The sequence below is a fragment of the Equus caballus genome, chromosome 15 (assembly GCF_041296265.1).
Source record: "Equus caballus isolate H_3958 breed thoroughbred chromosome 15, TB-T2T, whole genome shotgun sequence".
NCBI lineage: Eukaryota > Metazoa > Chordata > Mammalia > Perissodactyla > Equidae > Equus > Equus caballus.
Genome location: NC_091698.1, coordinates 80,961,193 through 80,977,806, shown reverse-complemented (window position 1 = coordinate 80,977,806; position 16,614 = coordinate 80,961,193). Strand labels below are relative to the sequence as shown.

Below are 16,614 nucleotides of genomic sequence, written 5' to 3'. Positions count from 1 at the left end.
ATCCTCTTGTTGGATTCTTCCCTTTATCATTATGTAATGCCCTCTTTGCTTCTTGTTACAGATTTGTTTTAAAATCTATATGTCTGAGATAAGTCTTGCGACCCCAGCTTTCTTCTCATTACCATTTTCATGAAGTATCTTCTCCCATCCCTTCACTTTTGGTTTGTGAGTGTCTTTAGGTCTAAAGTGTGTCTCTTGTATGCTCATATATATGGGTCTTATTTTGTTTTTAATCTGATAGGCCACCCTATGCCTTTTGCTTGGAGCATTTAGCCCATTGACATTTAATATTGATATTAATTGCTGTTAATAAGAATGTACTTATTGCCAGCTCATTACTTATTTTCTGGGTATTTTAGTAGTTCTTCTCTCTTCTTTTCTTCTCTTGTTCTATTCCCTTGTGGTTGATGGCTTTTTTTAGTATTATGTCTGGGTTCCTTTTTCTTAAATTTGTGTATTTATTACAGGTTCCTGGTTTGTGATTACCATGAGCTTCATGTATAATAACCTACATATACAGCAACCTATATTAAGGTGATGGTCTCTTTAGTTTGACCTCTGGCTAAAAACTCTACTCTTATTCCACTCCTCTCATATGTTGTTTTGATATCATATCTAATCCCTCTTTTGTGCATGTGTATGGGTTACCCTCTTATCATAGAAGTAGATAATTTTTGTATTTTTGTCTTTTCACCTACATATCAACTTCATAGGTGGTTTATCTGCTACATTTACTGTATATTTGCTTTTACCAGTAATATTATTGCTTTTTTAAATTTCTTATTCCTATTTATGGTCTTCTCTTTTCCACTTAAGTATGTCCCATTAGCATTTATTATGCTGGTTTCTTGGTGATACACTCCTTTAGTTTTTGCTTGTCTGGGAAACTCTTTATCTCTTCTTCCATTCTGAATGATAACCTTGCTGGGTAGAGTATTCTTGGCTATCATTTTTTTCCTTTCAGCACTTTAAAAATGTCATGAAACTCCCTTCTAGCCTGTAAGGTTTCTGCTGATAGCCTTATGGGGTTTCCTTTCCATGTAACTTGTTGCCTTTCTCTTCCAGCTTTTCAGATTCTCTCTTTATCTTTAATTGTGGGCCTAATTGGGTTTATCTTGTTTGGTGCTGTCTGTGCTTCCTGTACCTAGATGTCTTTTTCCTTCCTTAGGTTAGGAAAGTTTTCAGCTATGATTTCTTCAAATAGATTCTCTGCCCCTTTGTATCTCTCTTCTCCTTCTGAGACACCTATAACACAGGTGTTAGTGCCCTGGATGTTGCCCCAGAGGTCCTTTAGACTGTCCTCATTCTTTTTAATTATTTTTCTTTTATCTGTTCAGCTTGGGTGATTTCCTCTGGTCTTTTGTCCAGCTCGTTGATCATTATTCTGTGTCATCTACTCTGCTATTGAGTCCCTCTAGTGAATTTTTCATTTCCAGTATTGTATTCTTCATTTATGATTGGTTCTTTTTTTCATATTTTCCAATGTTTGGTTGAAGTTCTCACTGAGTTCATCCATTCTTCTCCAAAGATCACTGAGCATACTATGACTCTTTGTTTGAACTCTTTGTTAGGTAGACAGTTTATTTCTGTTTTGTTTAGCTCTTCTTCTGGAGTGTTGTCTTGTTCCATTACTTGGAATGTGTTCCTTTGTCTCCTCAGGTTGGTTCTTTCTCTGTGCTTGTATCCAACTGAGCTGGATTAAATCTGTGCTCTAGTGGGTGGGGCAGACCCCTGAGGTAACAGGCCAGGAGAAGAACTCCAATGGCATCAGCCAGCATCTGTGCCAACGCACCTGTACTAGGTCACAATAATGGCTGCGGCCAATGTTTCAGTCCCTTGAGAGGTCTCGTTTCTCACCAAGATGCACCCAGAGCTTATAAGATAATTCTCTTTTCACCAAAGGACTGTGCATCTTTCTTTCCGGTGTTTAGGTTTCTTTCTGAAATCAGTGAATTTGTACATGGACCCTTTAAGAGCAGGCTTTTGTCCCCCTTATGTCTGATAACTTTTCTGGGGATATTATCCACTATTGTTAATAGCCATCAAAGCCAGACATTGTGACACATGTCAGTTGTGCTGAGTCCAAAAGCAGCTTATTGTGGTAATGCTCCCCTGCTCACATCCCACATTCCTCCAGGGAAGGCTTCATATCTTAAGGTTGCTCCCAGCCAGCTGTGAAGCTTTGCAGCTGGAAGGTGGCTTTTTCTCTCCAGAAAGGGATTTCTGCCACTTCCTCCTCAATCAGCAACATCCCTTGTTGGGGGGGGGGGGGGGGGGCGCGTTCTTTTTATCCAGTGTTCAGTTCTCTCTTAGGGGTCATTGTCTCAAGAGTAGTTGTAAATCCTTATGTCTGTGGGAGGAGGTGAGTTCAGAGTCTGCCTATGCCTCTATCTTGACACCATGCAGGGTTTGTAATTTTCTTTGAGGCAAAAAGATGAAAGAAAGAACGAACAGTTTAAACACTGGGATCATATCCATATTATCAGGCTAAAAGCCTCCCTTTCCAATGGAACAGATCATTATTCCAGATGCTCTTATTTTGGCTCCAGATAAGCTAGAGAGCCAGATTCCACTTGTCTTTGTCCATTTATTTTTTCTCTCGGTTTCTACTACACAACACTTTCCTTGTTTCCCTCCTACCTCCATGTTCACAGCATATGCTAGTTTATCCTCTGCTCAGCCCCTAATTGCTGCAGCACCCTCTGGCCTGGGCCCCTGCCCTTCTCCATCTTCAAACTCCTCCTAGTTGAGTCTAATACCATCTACACGCAAATGGCACTCACATTTATATCTTCAGCTTTAACCTCTCCTCAGAGGTTAGATTCATTATTTCCAGCTGCTTACTTGACATCACTATACAGATGTCTAATATTAAACTCAAAAAACTATATTTTCCCCTAATCTCTTTCTTCCCTAGTCTTCCTCCATCTGAGTCAATGGCAAAAGCGTCCACCCAATTGCTCGTGACAAGAATCTAGGAGCTACTTATGATTCTTTCCTTCATGCACTACACCCAATTCATCCAGTAGTGTCTTCTGTACCTCCAAAATCTGCAATGAAACCTTCTTTTTCTCTTCATTTCCACTATCACTGCTTGGTCTGAACCACCAGCCCTTCCTGCCTGGGCCACTATAGTGTCCTGGTCTCCTGTTTCTACTCTGGCCCCCCACAACCCTAGTCCCACCCAACAGCTAGAGCAAATCTTTAAAATCGTAAATTGGATCATATCACATCCTGCTAAAACAGCCCTAATGGCTTCCCATCACACTCAGAATAAAGTTCCAGATCCCTCCCCTGGCTTATGGAGAGCCGCATGATCTGGCTGGCGCCTGTTACCCCAGCCAAATTCTCTGTCCCACTAGGTTCCACCCACACTGCCCTTTCAACAGCTCCAGCACAAGGCTGTTGTACTTGCTGGACTCACAGCGTTTGCCCTTCCTGTTCCTTCTGCCAAGAATACTCTCTTTCCTATTCCTAATCATGTTATTAAATTTAACTTAAAGGTCACTTTCCCAGAGCAACCATTTCTAACCACTCCGAGCAGCCACTAGTCACTCTGGGTCATGTCACCTGGTACTAATTCTCTGTATAGCACTGACCTCCACTAGGTGTTTTCTTGTTTGTTTTTGTCACTATCTCCCCTACTAGGACATGAGCTTCATGAGACCAGGGACCTCATCTGTCTTCACTACTCAGTGCCCAGGGCCTTTGCCATGCCTGGCAAATAACAAGATCTCCCTAAATATTTATAAAATTAATGACTACATATTCTAGGCCATGGGGATATAATTGTCTAGCAATTTGCCTTAACATAAGTGCCAAGAGAGACTCCCAGGTACAAAAGAAAACTGAACGTGGAGAATCTCCTTGTACTAAAAATCCTCAGATTTCAATGAAAATTCAGTGACAGTCGATGTATATAGAAAATTCTATATGACACATTTCCCAATTCTTATGTACCCAATGGACAGCAAGAGCTTCTTTCACTTAAGAATACAATGGTATTCTGTTTGGAATAAAATGTATTCAGTTGGTTGTTAACAAATACTGGTTGGGTTGGATTGTTAGATATTGTAGTTATAAAAAGGACACAGTTGGACAAATCTCTGGGCCTCTTCCTCCTCCTCTGCTCAAAGAAGGCTGAGAAGCTCCTTATGGCTCCAATAATTGCTATTCCTTGAAGGGGCTTTTCTATTAAAAGTTGACACTGGTTGACCGTCTACTGTATTCCAGGTATAATGTTAGGAGTTTTATGGGAATTATCTCATTGAATCCTCACCACAGCTCTGGAGGTAAATAGTAGGATGTTCCTCATGATACAGATGAGAAATCTACGGCTCAGAGAGGCTTGGCAACCTGGCTAAGGTCACAGTTGGTGAGGGGTGGCACTAGGATTTGACTTTGTGAAGTGACTGCTACTCCACATTGTCTGTCAACATGGGCTGACATCAGTTCAGTCGTGTAGGGAGCCTGGGAGAGGTTTTGTCAACACAGGTGTTTATGTCTTCTGCCCCTTTTAGGAGAGGATTGCCAAAAGCCACGGGTCCCAGTGTGGGTTCTGCACCCCTGGCATTGTCATGAGCATGTACACGCTGCTCCGGAACCAGCCCGAACCCACCATGGAGGAGATCGAGGATGCCTTGCAAGGTACGGGCCTTGAGGCACAGCCAGAGAGGTGGGATAGCAAAGGGGGCTCTGCAGAGGTCGGGGCCGGACCAGAGTGGAAGCCAGGAGTGGACTAGGAGTTCAAGGTGCTGATCTTTGGAGGAAAGGCTCAGAATACCCCAACGTGGCACCTATGATCTACCGGAAGGTTGGCCCTCTCTTAGAACACTGGGTGGTTTGGAGACCTCCTGGGGTCTCCTGCTTTAGTGTTTGTCTTCCTGAGGTGTCCTCCTGCCCTCCCCCACCCTGGGACCAGGTAGCAGTAGGTGGCTGGCATGGGCGGAGATGGTTTGGAGAACTCCACAGAAGCTAGTGACATAGCTTCCTTCCATCTCAGCTTTCACCACAACAGGACTCTGTAGGACAAAGGCCACATATGAGGAAGGTGACCATGATTCTGAGCCTTGGGCAGAGACTGGCTTCCCAGTTTTCCTTCTGTGAATGGGCCCAGGAGTCTGGACCAGGTCTCTGTTCCTCTGAATTGAGTAGAGAAGGATGCTCCTCCATTCATCATACAATCCATCACTTATTCAATCCATTATATTGAGTCCTATCATATGTCAGGCACCATACAGGGTACAAGGGAAACAGGGATGAAAGGCGCAATCCCCACTCTCAAAGATTTCACATGCTGAGGAGGAAGATGATGTAGTTTGATAAGCTCTCTGATAAAGCTATGAGTGGTCACCATGGGAGCATGTAGGAGGGACACCTGATTCAACCTGGACATTCTAGGAAGGCTTCCTGGAAGACATGTTAGATGTTTTGAAGTCAGGAAGACAAGGAGAAAGAGGGGCACTACAGGCAGAGGAAACAGAGCGTGCAAAGAGGGCATCTAACTGAACCGGGAGCAAAACCACAAACCCACCCAACTTGCCTGGGGCCTGTGCTGACACTGCAACTTTTTCTTTGTACCATAGGGAACCTGTGCCGTTGCACAGGCTACAGACCCATCCTCCAGGGCTTCCGGACCTTCGCCAGGGTAAGTCTGGGCCCCAGCACAGTGTGGCCCTGCTCCCAAAGCAGAGACACTCAGGAATTGCTATTGGAGGGATGGCAAGGGCCTCTAGATTACAGAGAAGAAAGATAAGATGGCCAACTGGCAGGCCCTCTGGCCACGGGTACCTGGCATGGGCAGTGGTACCTGGCATGGCCATTCTTATTCAGGGAGGGGTTCTCATCACCAGCATGGGGACTTCTCTTCCTGGGTAGGCCTGGAGAGCTGGTTCCTGGAAGAGGAATGCTGCCCACGAGCTGAATTCCTCCAGGGCATTTGGGCTCGGCAGCTTCCCTTGGAGACTGGCATACTCAGCCCGTGGCAGAGGTGCTGAATGTGGCATTTAATAACAATGCAGCCTGAGTCAGGACCCGCACCCCTCCTCCTTTCCTCCTCAGCTGCTTTCTGCAGTTGGCAGTCTGCCGAGCTTATGAAGCTGCTAATGAGGTCTCCAGACAGTTTGTGAACTCTTGTATTGTTCATGTAACGCTGAGTGAGAAAGCACAGGCGGGGTGTGTGAACATGAGATTATAGACACAGACACACACCTGCCATCTGCCAACAGTTCAGAGGGCTGGCCTCTCCTTTCTTGGCTTAATCTCCCCAGATTTCACCTGATTCTCCAACTAGGCCAAATTGATCCTCAATCCAGTCAATCAGTCTCCTCTCAATTTGATTCAGGGTTGAGGGGATAGTCCCAGCCTCCCATGCTTTTCACTGACTGTTAGTGTTGGCACATTACAAAAAGGAGTGTTTCATCCAAATAGCTCCAAACAGGTGGACATAGAGATGGGCCTATGAGGATGGAAAACACCCCACCCTGGGGAGTGCTGTTGATGGTGAGGAATCAGCAAATGTGGATTTAAATAAGAATGATTGAAAACTCATGTCAGCAGACCCGGGTTCAAATCCCATTCCATCACTTAATCGATGCATGACTTTGGGCAAATTTCCCTGTTTCTAAAATGGAGATTATAATAATACCTTTTTATAGTGTGTGTGGAAAGCACTTCTTGTAAATCTCTTAGAACAACGCCTGGCACATCTTTAGTATTCAGTAAAGGGAAATTATAAATTAGGATCCTGAGACATCTTTTATTACTCAATATTGGATCTTCATAAATTGCTCAGGCTTCCCTGAGAACCAGGGATTGTTCATCTTGCCCGTGTGTTTATTTCCTAGGAGTCTTCTCAAAGAGCTACAGTCTAACCAGACCTTCTAGTTTCTCTAAAGAGAAGGGCTTTTGAGAGTAGCTGACAACCATGCTCCTTCTCAGGGTTGGAGTTTTCTTGTTGTTGAGAGGGTTCCTGATTCCACTGTAAGGAGCAGCCCCCCAATCCAGCTGGCAGAGCAGAGCAGAGCAGAGCTGAGGGCTCTGAGCAGCCAAACTGACCAGCACGTAGAGTGTGCTCAGAAGCTCGTGCACGTTGTTCATTGGAGGTCCCCAAGGCCTTTATCCAGAGCCTTTTAACTCTTATTCTACACACAGTTCCAACTAACTTGATTCTCCAGTTTTCATGGCCATTGAACACTCTAGAAAAGGGTGATGAAGTTCTGCTAGAGCAAGGCACACTATTCCCAAGAATGACAATGTCCATCTAGCAACAAGGAAGGAAAGGGAGGAACCACAAAAATAAGCACAAACTCAGCAGTCTTTGAGAAAAGTGGAAATCTCTCTGGGGAAGCAGAATAGCCTTATTCAGCCTCAGTAGACCTTGAGGGCAGTGACTCTTTATTGTAAATCCCAATAGTTTATGTCCTGAACACATCAATGAATTATTAATTTAAAAAATCTAAGTAAGAATATGCTGGCATTTTAATTATTTGGAAAATGCACTTCTGTGAAATACGTCCTTCCCCACAAGAACCAGGTGAGTGCGGCTGATGGCTCCCTGTGGACGGGCTCCCCTCACTTCACTTAGGGCCCCTGCAACACTCCTACTGCAAAGAGAAAGATGAAAAGAAGCACTATAGCAACCCCTCTTTCTTTACTCCTTTTTATCTAAATATGGAGGAGAAGAGCAAGGTGATGATGGAACGTCTAGAATAGAGCTGCTCTGAGATCCAATATGAAAGCTGGGAATGCAGGAGGGGTCTGCACACAGGGCAGTGTGTGCAGGCAGTTCAGGCAAGGGAGGGTTTCTTTCCTGATGCCAAGTCTGACGGTGCTTTTAGGTTGTCAAAGGCTCTGCCTTTGGCTTCCATGGCTCTCTGGCAGCATTCTTGGAAACGCTAATTGGTTGTGCCTCATGCTTCAGGAAATGTTGGCATGGCATGGTGTTTCCTGTATTCATGTCAGAAGGGCTGACTCAGCCCCCAATTCCAGAACCTGGTTACCCCAGAAATATGCTTGGGGATGTGCCTTAGAGCTGTCCCGCTTTTGCCTCTCAGCAGAGCTCTATAATTCTGGAGTGTCTCCTGAGGCCCTGAGCTGAGACTCCTGCCTGCTTGGAGCAGATCAGTCGGATGAACACACCCCTTCCCCACGCTCAATACCTCAGTTCTGGGAGGCAACAACCTGGACTCTACATTGTGCTCTGCTGTTGGCTCCCCAAGAGGTCCTGAGCACGTCCTTTCCCCATGGGTGATGGGTCATCAGATCTGTACACTTCCTCCAGAACAGGCCCACAGTGAGGAATGAAGAGTGTTCAGCTTTCTGGCAAGAGGTGCCTATGGAAGTAGTGGTGAGGCATCAGGCACACTGGCTGGACACATCTCAGGACCCAGCACTGGTCTTGGACATTCTTGGTGGGAGCCCCACAATGACCCCAGCCTGAGAAGCATCCAACCAAGCCCCATAGAACTTGCCTGATCTAGAAGTAGAGCTCCGGAGTGCTGAGAGAACCAATGGGAATTCCTCTCCTAGGGGCTTCCTAAGGGAGCAGCACTGAAGAGAGAAAATGAGTGTAAACATGTCTTTTGATAAAGTAAGATCTAGGTTTTATGGAGAAATTTCCTTAAAATTAAATTTCACTGCTGCTTCCAGGAGAGATCCTATTTGCTTGTAACAAGTTATTTAGTCTACATTAACCAAGCAACAGAAAGTGCTTAAAGCAGAGGCAAGCGGGATGGGGTTGGGGTATCTGCTATTCCTGTTGACACTGGCATAGTTATCAGAGCCAGATTTCATTGGAGATTAATAATCTAGGTCCTTTATCTTCTGTGAAAGCTCTTCAGAATATTTTTGTGTGAGTGTTGGTCATCTCTCTAGGATGGTGGATGCTGTGGAGGAAAGGGGGACAACCCAAACTGCTGCATGAACCAGAAGAAAGACCAGACGGTAAGTGGGTCCTTCTCTCCCTGGAAGCCTGGGGGTCAATCTCAGATCAAAGGAGCCTGTGGGCTCTCTCCACACTCTTGGTGGTGGTGGCTGGAAGAGGAAATGGTTATGCCCAGATTATGAGGGCAGTACATGTGCATGATAGCCTTGGGTCCTATCGTAAGACTTCCTTGTTCCTGCCTTCCAGGGGCTGCCTATTGCTCCAACACCCTGCTGGAGGTTGCAAATGAGCTCTCTTGGACAAAGGGCTGGGCAAGTCCTACAGGGCACTTTAAAGGAGGGGATACTGTACCATCTATCTGTTCCCTTTTCCAACAGGTCACTCTCTCTCCATCTTTATTCAACCCAGAGGAGTTCATGCCCCTGGACCCCACCCAGGAGCCCATCTTCCCCCCAGAGTTGCTGGTAGGTGATGCCCCAGGGAGAGGCCCAAAGAAGTCTCTGTGCCATGAGCCTTTTTATTTCAGACCCCTAGGACCTCTGTGCCCTGCTTGTCCTTTAGTTTTCAGCCTGCATTTCCCTTCCTTTCTCTGACACCCAGAGGTCAAGCCTCTCTGCCACACACTCCCACAGGGACCTCCACATCCCTCCTTTTCCCACGTGTCACTCTGAGGACAGGGAGTCCAGGTGTCTGGCACATCAAGTACAGTAATAGATGTTCTAGAAGTATCTGCTGACTTCCTGGCTAAATCTAATGTATAAGCCCCCAAACAACCCAGTCTGCTCTCTGTGAGCAGTCCATCTATTTAAAAAGTGAACAAACAGAAAAAGAATGCTGTATCCAAAGGACACGATCCATGGCTTGCAGCTCTGTTTTCAGGACACCTCTCACACCCACTTTCTCACCTCAATGATTCTGCTCCTTCACCTCAACATTCATGGCAAGGAAATAATCCAGCCATTCTCAGAGTTTCACAAATGCAGATTTCTTGGGGGGTGTTGATCACATGAAGACTGCCTTATGAGTTCAGTGGGCCAGAGAGAAGGGCTTTTCAGCAGGCAGAAGGAATATCTTTCTCTGGATTATGAAACCTCAAAAAAACTTTCCGATTTGGGATTTTCTCTCCAAGCCTTGCATCACCCCACACACACTAGAACCAGGCCCCCATTGTCTTCACTTCTGATGCCCCTTCCCTCACGACATTTGTCCCTTCCTATACCTTGTCCACTGTACCTCCTGGAGACAGTGAGGGCAGTGCAAGGAACCTGGGCTTTTGGTCATGACAGTTCAGGTCACTGTGTGTCACAGGTCCCATAACCTTGATCCTCACATTCTGCCTTCACCTGTAGAAGATGGGGCTGACAATGCCTCCTTCACCAGGGTCTCCTAAAGATCAAGAGAGAGAATGTATGTAAGAGCTGCAATGCAATTCCTGCCTCAATACATACTAGTTCTCCTCACTTCTACCCTGACATGTATTTTCATTCTGAAGTCAGTATGAAACAAACCCACAGAAGAGTTGACCCGTCTGTGGACTTAAGGCAATTTATCATGGGAATGGCAATGGGAAGGAGGAGACAGTGGGGTGAGAAAACTACGTCTTGCAGAGACTGAAAGACGCTCCTCAGAAGCAGCTGCGTTTTGAAGGGGAGCGTGTGACCTGGATCCAGGCATCAACCCTGAAGGAGCTGCTGGACCTCAAAGCACAGCATCCCGAGGCCACGCTGGTGGTGGGGAACATGGAGATTGGTAAGGGCCCAGAGCCAGCTCTGAGGACCACCTGAGGGCCTGGGGACCCACCGAGGAATCTGGGCAGTTGAATTCCTGCCATGACCCCTTTGTAGTCACACAGACCTAGTTCAACCCCTTGCTGGCTGAGTGAAGTGAGAAAAGTTACTTCTTCTCTGCCCTCATTTTCCCATTTCACATATGGGAGCAATAATACCTCCTTAAAGGGTTGTTCTGAGTATTAACTGAGATCCTTGCTGACTGTTCTCCATAAATGTTTTCAGAGAGCCAGCTACATGCCAGGTGTTCTGGGAGGGGCTGGGGGTGCCAAGATCAATTGGACATAATTCCTTCCCTGGAGTGTCTCCAAGTTGGAAGAAGGAGGGAGCAATGGAGGTAAAGTGTAGGTCAATGCCTGATGGATGCCAGGGGTCCCATCAAGGTCACTCTCTTGCCCCCCACTTTTCCTGGGGGTGATGAGGTAAGGCAAAAGAGAGGAGATGTCCAAGTGTGACTGTGTTTGTGTTGCCTATGACTGTGGCCACCTGCTCTGTTCAGACAGGAGGCCCACAATATGAGAACAGGCCAAGGAGACTTGAGATGTACAGCTGTTGGTCCCAGTGCTTGCAGAGACAGGAGGAGATGTGCCCAGGTCCCTGCTAATCTCCATCCATTTCTAAACCTCGCTTGGCCCATTTCCACTGTGCTGGGTCCCAAGTGCACCGAGGACCCAAGGAGAGGATTGTGGCACAGCGGAGGTCTGCCTTAAAGGACCTCTGGTTTGGCGGGACTAGACATGCTTTTAAGCAGCCAGTTCAGCTTGTAGGAGACTCTTGGCTCTGGTTCTGGAAAGAGCCCCTGAGCCCTGGGCTCTGTTGGATCTGCAGAGCTGGCCATGCCCCATGAGCACAGGTGCGGTAGAGTCTTTAGCTGCAGGAATGTGACGCACAGGTTGGCAGGGTGGGCTGTGAGATGGGCTCAGGTGAGGTCATCATGATGGCCCGAGTAGCCACAGCCCAAAGTAGCAAGAGGGAAGGTGAAGGACTGGCTGGAAGAATCTGAGGTCCTTTGACCTATGGCGTGTTCCGGGTCACACACTGTCCTGGACCCAGTTAGATTCCAACAGAAAGAAATTCACGAAAACTTTATAAGCTCCAAGTTAGAAATAATTTCTTAAGCCCACTCCATCTGCTCCACCCGCTCCTCCCTTGTACACACACCCCACCAGTGTAACCCCACAGCCAGCACAGGTTCTTGGGGGCAGCCGGGCAGAGAGAGAACCTTACCCAGATAGGCCACTTTCTGCCTCCATCTGCGTTCTTTGTCCTGGGAGCTGATATTCAAACTGGCCAGACTCCTGGAACCCTCAGGAATTCCCAGCAGCACATGGGAGGGTGGGGGATACACAGACATTTCTTTTTAACCTTTCCCACCTATGGCCCTGTGGGCGGGGCTGGGGGAGGTGTTGTGCTAAATAGGTCTGGGGAACAGAGACACGTCTGTCTGTCCACAGAACTTTCTAACTTCAGTGGCCGGAAGGGCAGAACCCCAGCCTGGGCATGTGGTCCCACAAAGCCGTGTACCTTGAGGAACCCAGACACACGTGGGGACCAGGTGGCAGATTTGAAGTTTTCCCTCATTCACTTTTCCCTCTTGTCCGAATGTCGGACTTTCATGTTACCATTACTATCACACCCCACTCTAACAGTAGGTCCAGTAGTGCAATGTGCCCGTTCTTAGCTGTGTAATTTGGGCAAGAAACTCAACCTCCCTGTGCTTCAGTTTCCTCATCTCTAAACAGAAGAAATCACTGTCTCGTAGGGCTGCTGTGAGGATTAAATGAGTCAAAATGTGTAAAGTGCTTAGAAGGGTTCCGGACCTATTTTAATACTCTGCGTTTTCTAATACTGTTACTAAACACCTGCAAACACAACACACACACACACACACACACACGAGAATATTCAACTTCATCTCATCTGAATTCGGACAGTTTTTTTGAGGGAGGGAAAGACACAGCTTTGGGGCTGACAGTGTGGAACCGTGCTTACCCCATCTCATCCACGGCCTCCTCATCCCGAGATGCCCATGGGGCAGTCACACTGTGAGTATGGCATCCATCCAGTGCAGTGGTGGAAAGAATGCCGGGGGCTGCCCTGGGGATAAAGGACCGGCCTGCAACCTCAGGCTTCCATTTCTTTCCAGGCATCGAGATGAAGTTTAAGAACAAGCTGTTTCCTCTGATCGTGTGCCCAGCCTGGATCCCCGAGCTGAACTCAGTGGAGCACGGAGAGGAAGGTAAGGAGGTTCACCTGAGCCCACAGAGGGGTTGGGACACTGGGAATCAATCACCCGGAGGGGATGGCGGGTCCCCAGAAAGCCTCCCCTTTGGCTTTCGCTGCCACCTGCTTCTCCGGGAGCCACCCTGCGCAGGGGAAGCAGCTCAACCCTTCACGGCCTGCCTCTGCTGAGCATCCATGGTAGGGTGCCAGTGGCAAGGGCTGTGGGTTTTTTGGTAGTTGTTCTCTAACCTGGCTGCACGTTACAACCGCTCATGGGGGTAAGGGTAGGTGGGGGGAGTTGTTATGTGCTTTTTAAAAAACGCCAGGACTTAGCTCTTAGAGATCTGATTTTACTGAGTTGAGAACTACTACTTTAGGGAAAAGAGCACTCTGGTTGTAGGATCAAGAGTCCTAGGGTTGAGTCCTGGCTCTTTTATTAGCTGTGTGGCATTGAACAAATCACTTAACCTCTCTGGGACTTAATGTTTTTACCCATATAAGGATGTGAGTCCTGGTTCAGCCTCACTCCAATAGCTTTAAAGGGTGATAGGAACTGTGTGTGAAAGGGTTTTCTGAGCTGCGAAGGGAATCGCTGTTATTCTGAGCGTGTGTTCCCAGGTATCTCCTTTGGAGCCTCCTGCCCCCTGAGCTGTGTGGAAAAGACCCTGCTGGATGCAGTTGCCCAGCTTCCTACCCACAAAACAGAGGTGTTCAGAGGCGTCCTGGAACAGCTGCGCTGGTTTTCTGGGAAGCAGCTCAAGTCTGTGGCGGTGAGTCTCTGTTCATGGGCCCGTAATGCCCAGGGGGTCGGCCTTTCTCACAAGTCCCGGGGGCTAGTCTGGCCTCTGCTGCAGACCCAGCGGGCCTCAATCCTTCATGCTTAGAACTGCCTGGGGTGCTTGTTAAAATGCATATTCCTGGGCCCGACCCTCAGAGGTTCTGACTCTAGGGCCAGGATGGTGCCTTGCGGGTGCTTCTGATGACAGCGGTCTGCGGGCCGCTCTGGGAAACACTTGTTGTGGCTCAGTCTTTACCCCTGAGGTTGGAGAGATGGAGCCTCCTGCCCCTCTCTTCCTGTACTTGGCTGAGGCCCTAGGCAGGTAGATGAGAGATGAGTTAGGCAGAAGCCAAATAGGGAGGGGACTTCCTTCTAGTGTTGGGGGAGAGCCAGAGGTGGACCCCCTGAGAGGAGGGAGGGGTCCACCTGGTGACTGTTCACAATCAGCCTGCAGACTAACCCCCACATTCCCAGTCTGCAGATGGTGCTCACACAGCCGGTGCCATTTGAGGCTCACGACAGTTGATGGCATTGGGAGGAAAGCCACCCCTTCCGTTTTATTTTTCACCGTCTTTGAAATTAAAATCAAAAACCAAATGAAGCAAAACAGCCTACTGCCCTTCCCTGCACCCCTCCCCAAGCACCTGCCACTTCCAGCTGTAGACGAGGAGACAGACTCAGAAAGCTCCCCTGAGCTCCCCAGCTCGGCTGCAACCCACTTCCGGGAAGGGTTCGTTTTCACTGTGCAACTGGTCTTCTTCCTCTTTTCTGATAGCGAGAACCCTGTGCTGATTCTCCTCCGTTCTTTGCCAAGTTGCCAGGAAGCTCAGGTCCAATTGGAGCAAATTGTTCATCCTCAAGTCTTCCTCCTCTTTTTCCTTGATCCTTATCTTCTATTTCTATTTTACTAACTCTCTATGGCCTCAGTGATAAACCACCTCAACCTTCTCAGAAAAAGGGTGAATGAGTTCAAACAAACAAACCAACAAATTTTAAAAGGGTTTGCCCTGCTTTACCGAGAGGGGAGTTTCAGAGCTGGGACCCATGCCCAAGCATTCAGCTCTCGAGTTTTGCATGTTGTTCTGAATTCCCGAGTTCTCACGGTGCCAGTTTTGTGTCTACAGGGGCTGGAGGTCCACAGGTGTCACCCTCCTGCCCTGTGTTTGGGAGCCAGCTGGGTGAACCAGGCTTTCCTGGCTGAGCTCTCACACCTTCTCTCTGCTTGTCCTAGTCCATTGGAGGGAACATCATAACTGCCAGCCCCATCTCCGACCTCAACCCTGTGTTCATGGCCAGCGGGGCCAAGCTGACCATGGTGTCTAGAGGTGAGCTGCCTCATGCAGAGGTCAGGAAAGAGGGTCGCGGGGGAGAAAAGTCTCTCAAGATAGGTCACTTTCTAGAGAAACAGAGCCCTAAGTTCAACGACCCAGCTGTCCTGAGGGTCCCTGGAGGCTGCAAGGGAGATGGACGCAGGTTGGGGGCCAGGAGAGCTGGGCCATTGTTTATTAAGAATTCCCAACAGGCTCTGTCACCAGATGCCTTAGTCAGTGTTGTGCTGGACCCAGAATGCACCAGCTCACCACAGCTGATGGCTGGCTTTTCAGGGAGTCTGTGTGTGTTTGTTAAAGGTGGCCATTATTAAAAATTAAATTATACAAACTTACAACAAGATAAATTACCTTTAAAACAAAGATAATAAATACTCCTGATTATTCTACTTCACTTTGCTATGTCTATGCTCTTGAGGTTACTTCCCTCTATTGTATCTGTAGAGTGGAAATGCGAGGCAATGGCAAGCTTCGGTGCCCCTTTCCTTGTCGGAGGGTCCCCAAGACCTCCCCCAGGTTTGATGGTTTGTCAGGAGGACTCGCAGGATTCAGCAGAGAGTTGTACTCATGGCTACATCTTTTTAGAGCAGGAGGATACACAGCAAACTCAGCAAAGGGAAAAGGTGACGGGGCAAGGGGAAATCAGGCACCAGCTTCTCCAGAGGGGTCAGACAGGACACGCTTATTTCCCCCAGCAACAAGCTGAGTTGTGACAACATATGTGAGATGCTGTCTACTGGGGAAGCCTGTTAGAGTCCAGTACCCAGGGCTTTATTGAGGGCTGGTCACACAGCTCTGCCTGGCACATAGCAAAAATCCAGACTCCCAGAAGGAAAGCAGGGGTTCAGTGTAAACCATCTTGTTCGTACAAGCAGCAGAGGCCGAGTGAGTCATTCTTATTGGGCAATGGTGGGAACTCTCGTGAGATCCAAGTTCCCGGAGGACAGCAAACGCCAACCTGGTAAGCAGGCCTTCAGAGGATAGCAGACCTGCTGTGTCAACTCTTTGCTACCCTCTTTCTAAATTCACAGTCAGAGATGTCATTCAGGTAGCTGGAAATTACTATGGTGGGAGTATTTATACCACAAAAACTAGCAAATACTAAGAATTAGAGCTTCTTTCCCCCGAAAGAATTTGTTGTTAAACATATGCCAGACACCATTGCTCAAGGATGTCAGTTGGAGGACCTTGGCCCCGAGTGTGCCAGCCATCCCCTCTGACTGCGGGCATCAGAGACCAGGATGGAGAATCCACTGGCGGGCTGTCCTGTGCCCTCTCACACTGATCCCTCTTCCTCTTGCCTCTGTACAGGCACCAGAAGAACCATTCGCATGGACCACACCTTCTTCCCTGGCTACAGAAAGACCCTGCTGGGTCCGGAGGAGATTCTGCTTGCTATCGAGATCCCCTACAGCAGGGAGGTGAGGTGCTGTGCCGAGTCACTCCTCCTGCCAGGCTCCAGACAAGGAGACCAGAGTCTGCTCGAGACCACCCTCAGCAGCTCTCAACTTTAAGTTGGTGTTCTCGTCTCTGAACTTTGCCTTCAACCGACCATATGTCTCCTCGGACAGTGAGAAGGGTCAGGGTAGGGGTGCACAGGGTGTGGACTATGAA

The 16,614-nt window shown here is 48.0% G+C and overlaps 1 protein-coding gene across 4 annotated transcripts in view; it reads left to right on the top strand.

Moving 5' to 3' along the window:
• LOC100054641 (xanthine dehydrogenase/oxidase) overlaps window positions 1-16,614 on the top strand; it is a 72,295-nt gene that overhangs the window by 21,162 nt on the left and 34,519 nt on the right. For all 4 annotated transcript variants that reach the window (XR_011426512.1, XM_070236547.1, XM_023619291.2 and 1 more), the window contains exons 5-13: window positions 4,521-4,647; window positions 5,586-5,647; window positions 8,875-8,943; window positions 9,262-9,348; window positions 10,492-10,633; window positions 12,818-12,910; window positions 13,513-13,664; window positions 14,904-14,997; window positions 16,312-16,421. Coding sequence is in view for 3 of the 4 variants with exons in the window: in XM_070236547.1 (XP_070092648.1) it covers window positions 4,521-4,647; window positions 5,586-5,647; window positions 8,875-8,943; window positions 9,262-9,348; window positions 10,492-10,633; window positions 12,818-12,910; window positions 13,513-13,664; window positions 14,904-14,997; window positions 16,312-16,421 (936 nt within the window). In the remaining variant the exon portion in view is untranslated. The remainder of the gene's footprint in view (window positions 1-4,520; window positions 4,648-5,585; window positions 5,648-8,874; window positions 8,944-9,261; window positions 9,349-10,491; window positions 10,634-12,817; window positions 12,911-13,512; window positions 13,665-14,903; window positions 14,998-16,311; window positions 16,422-16,614) is intronic.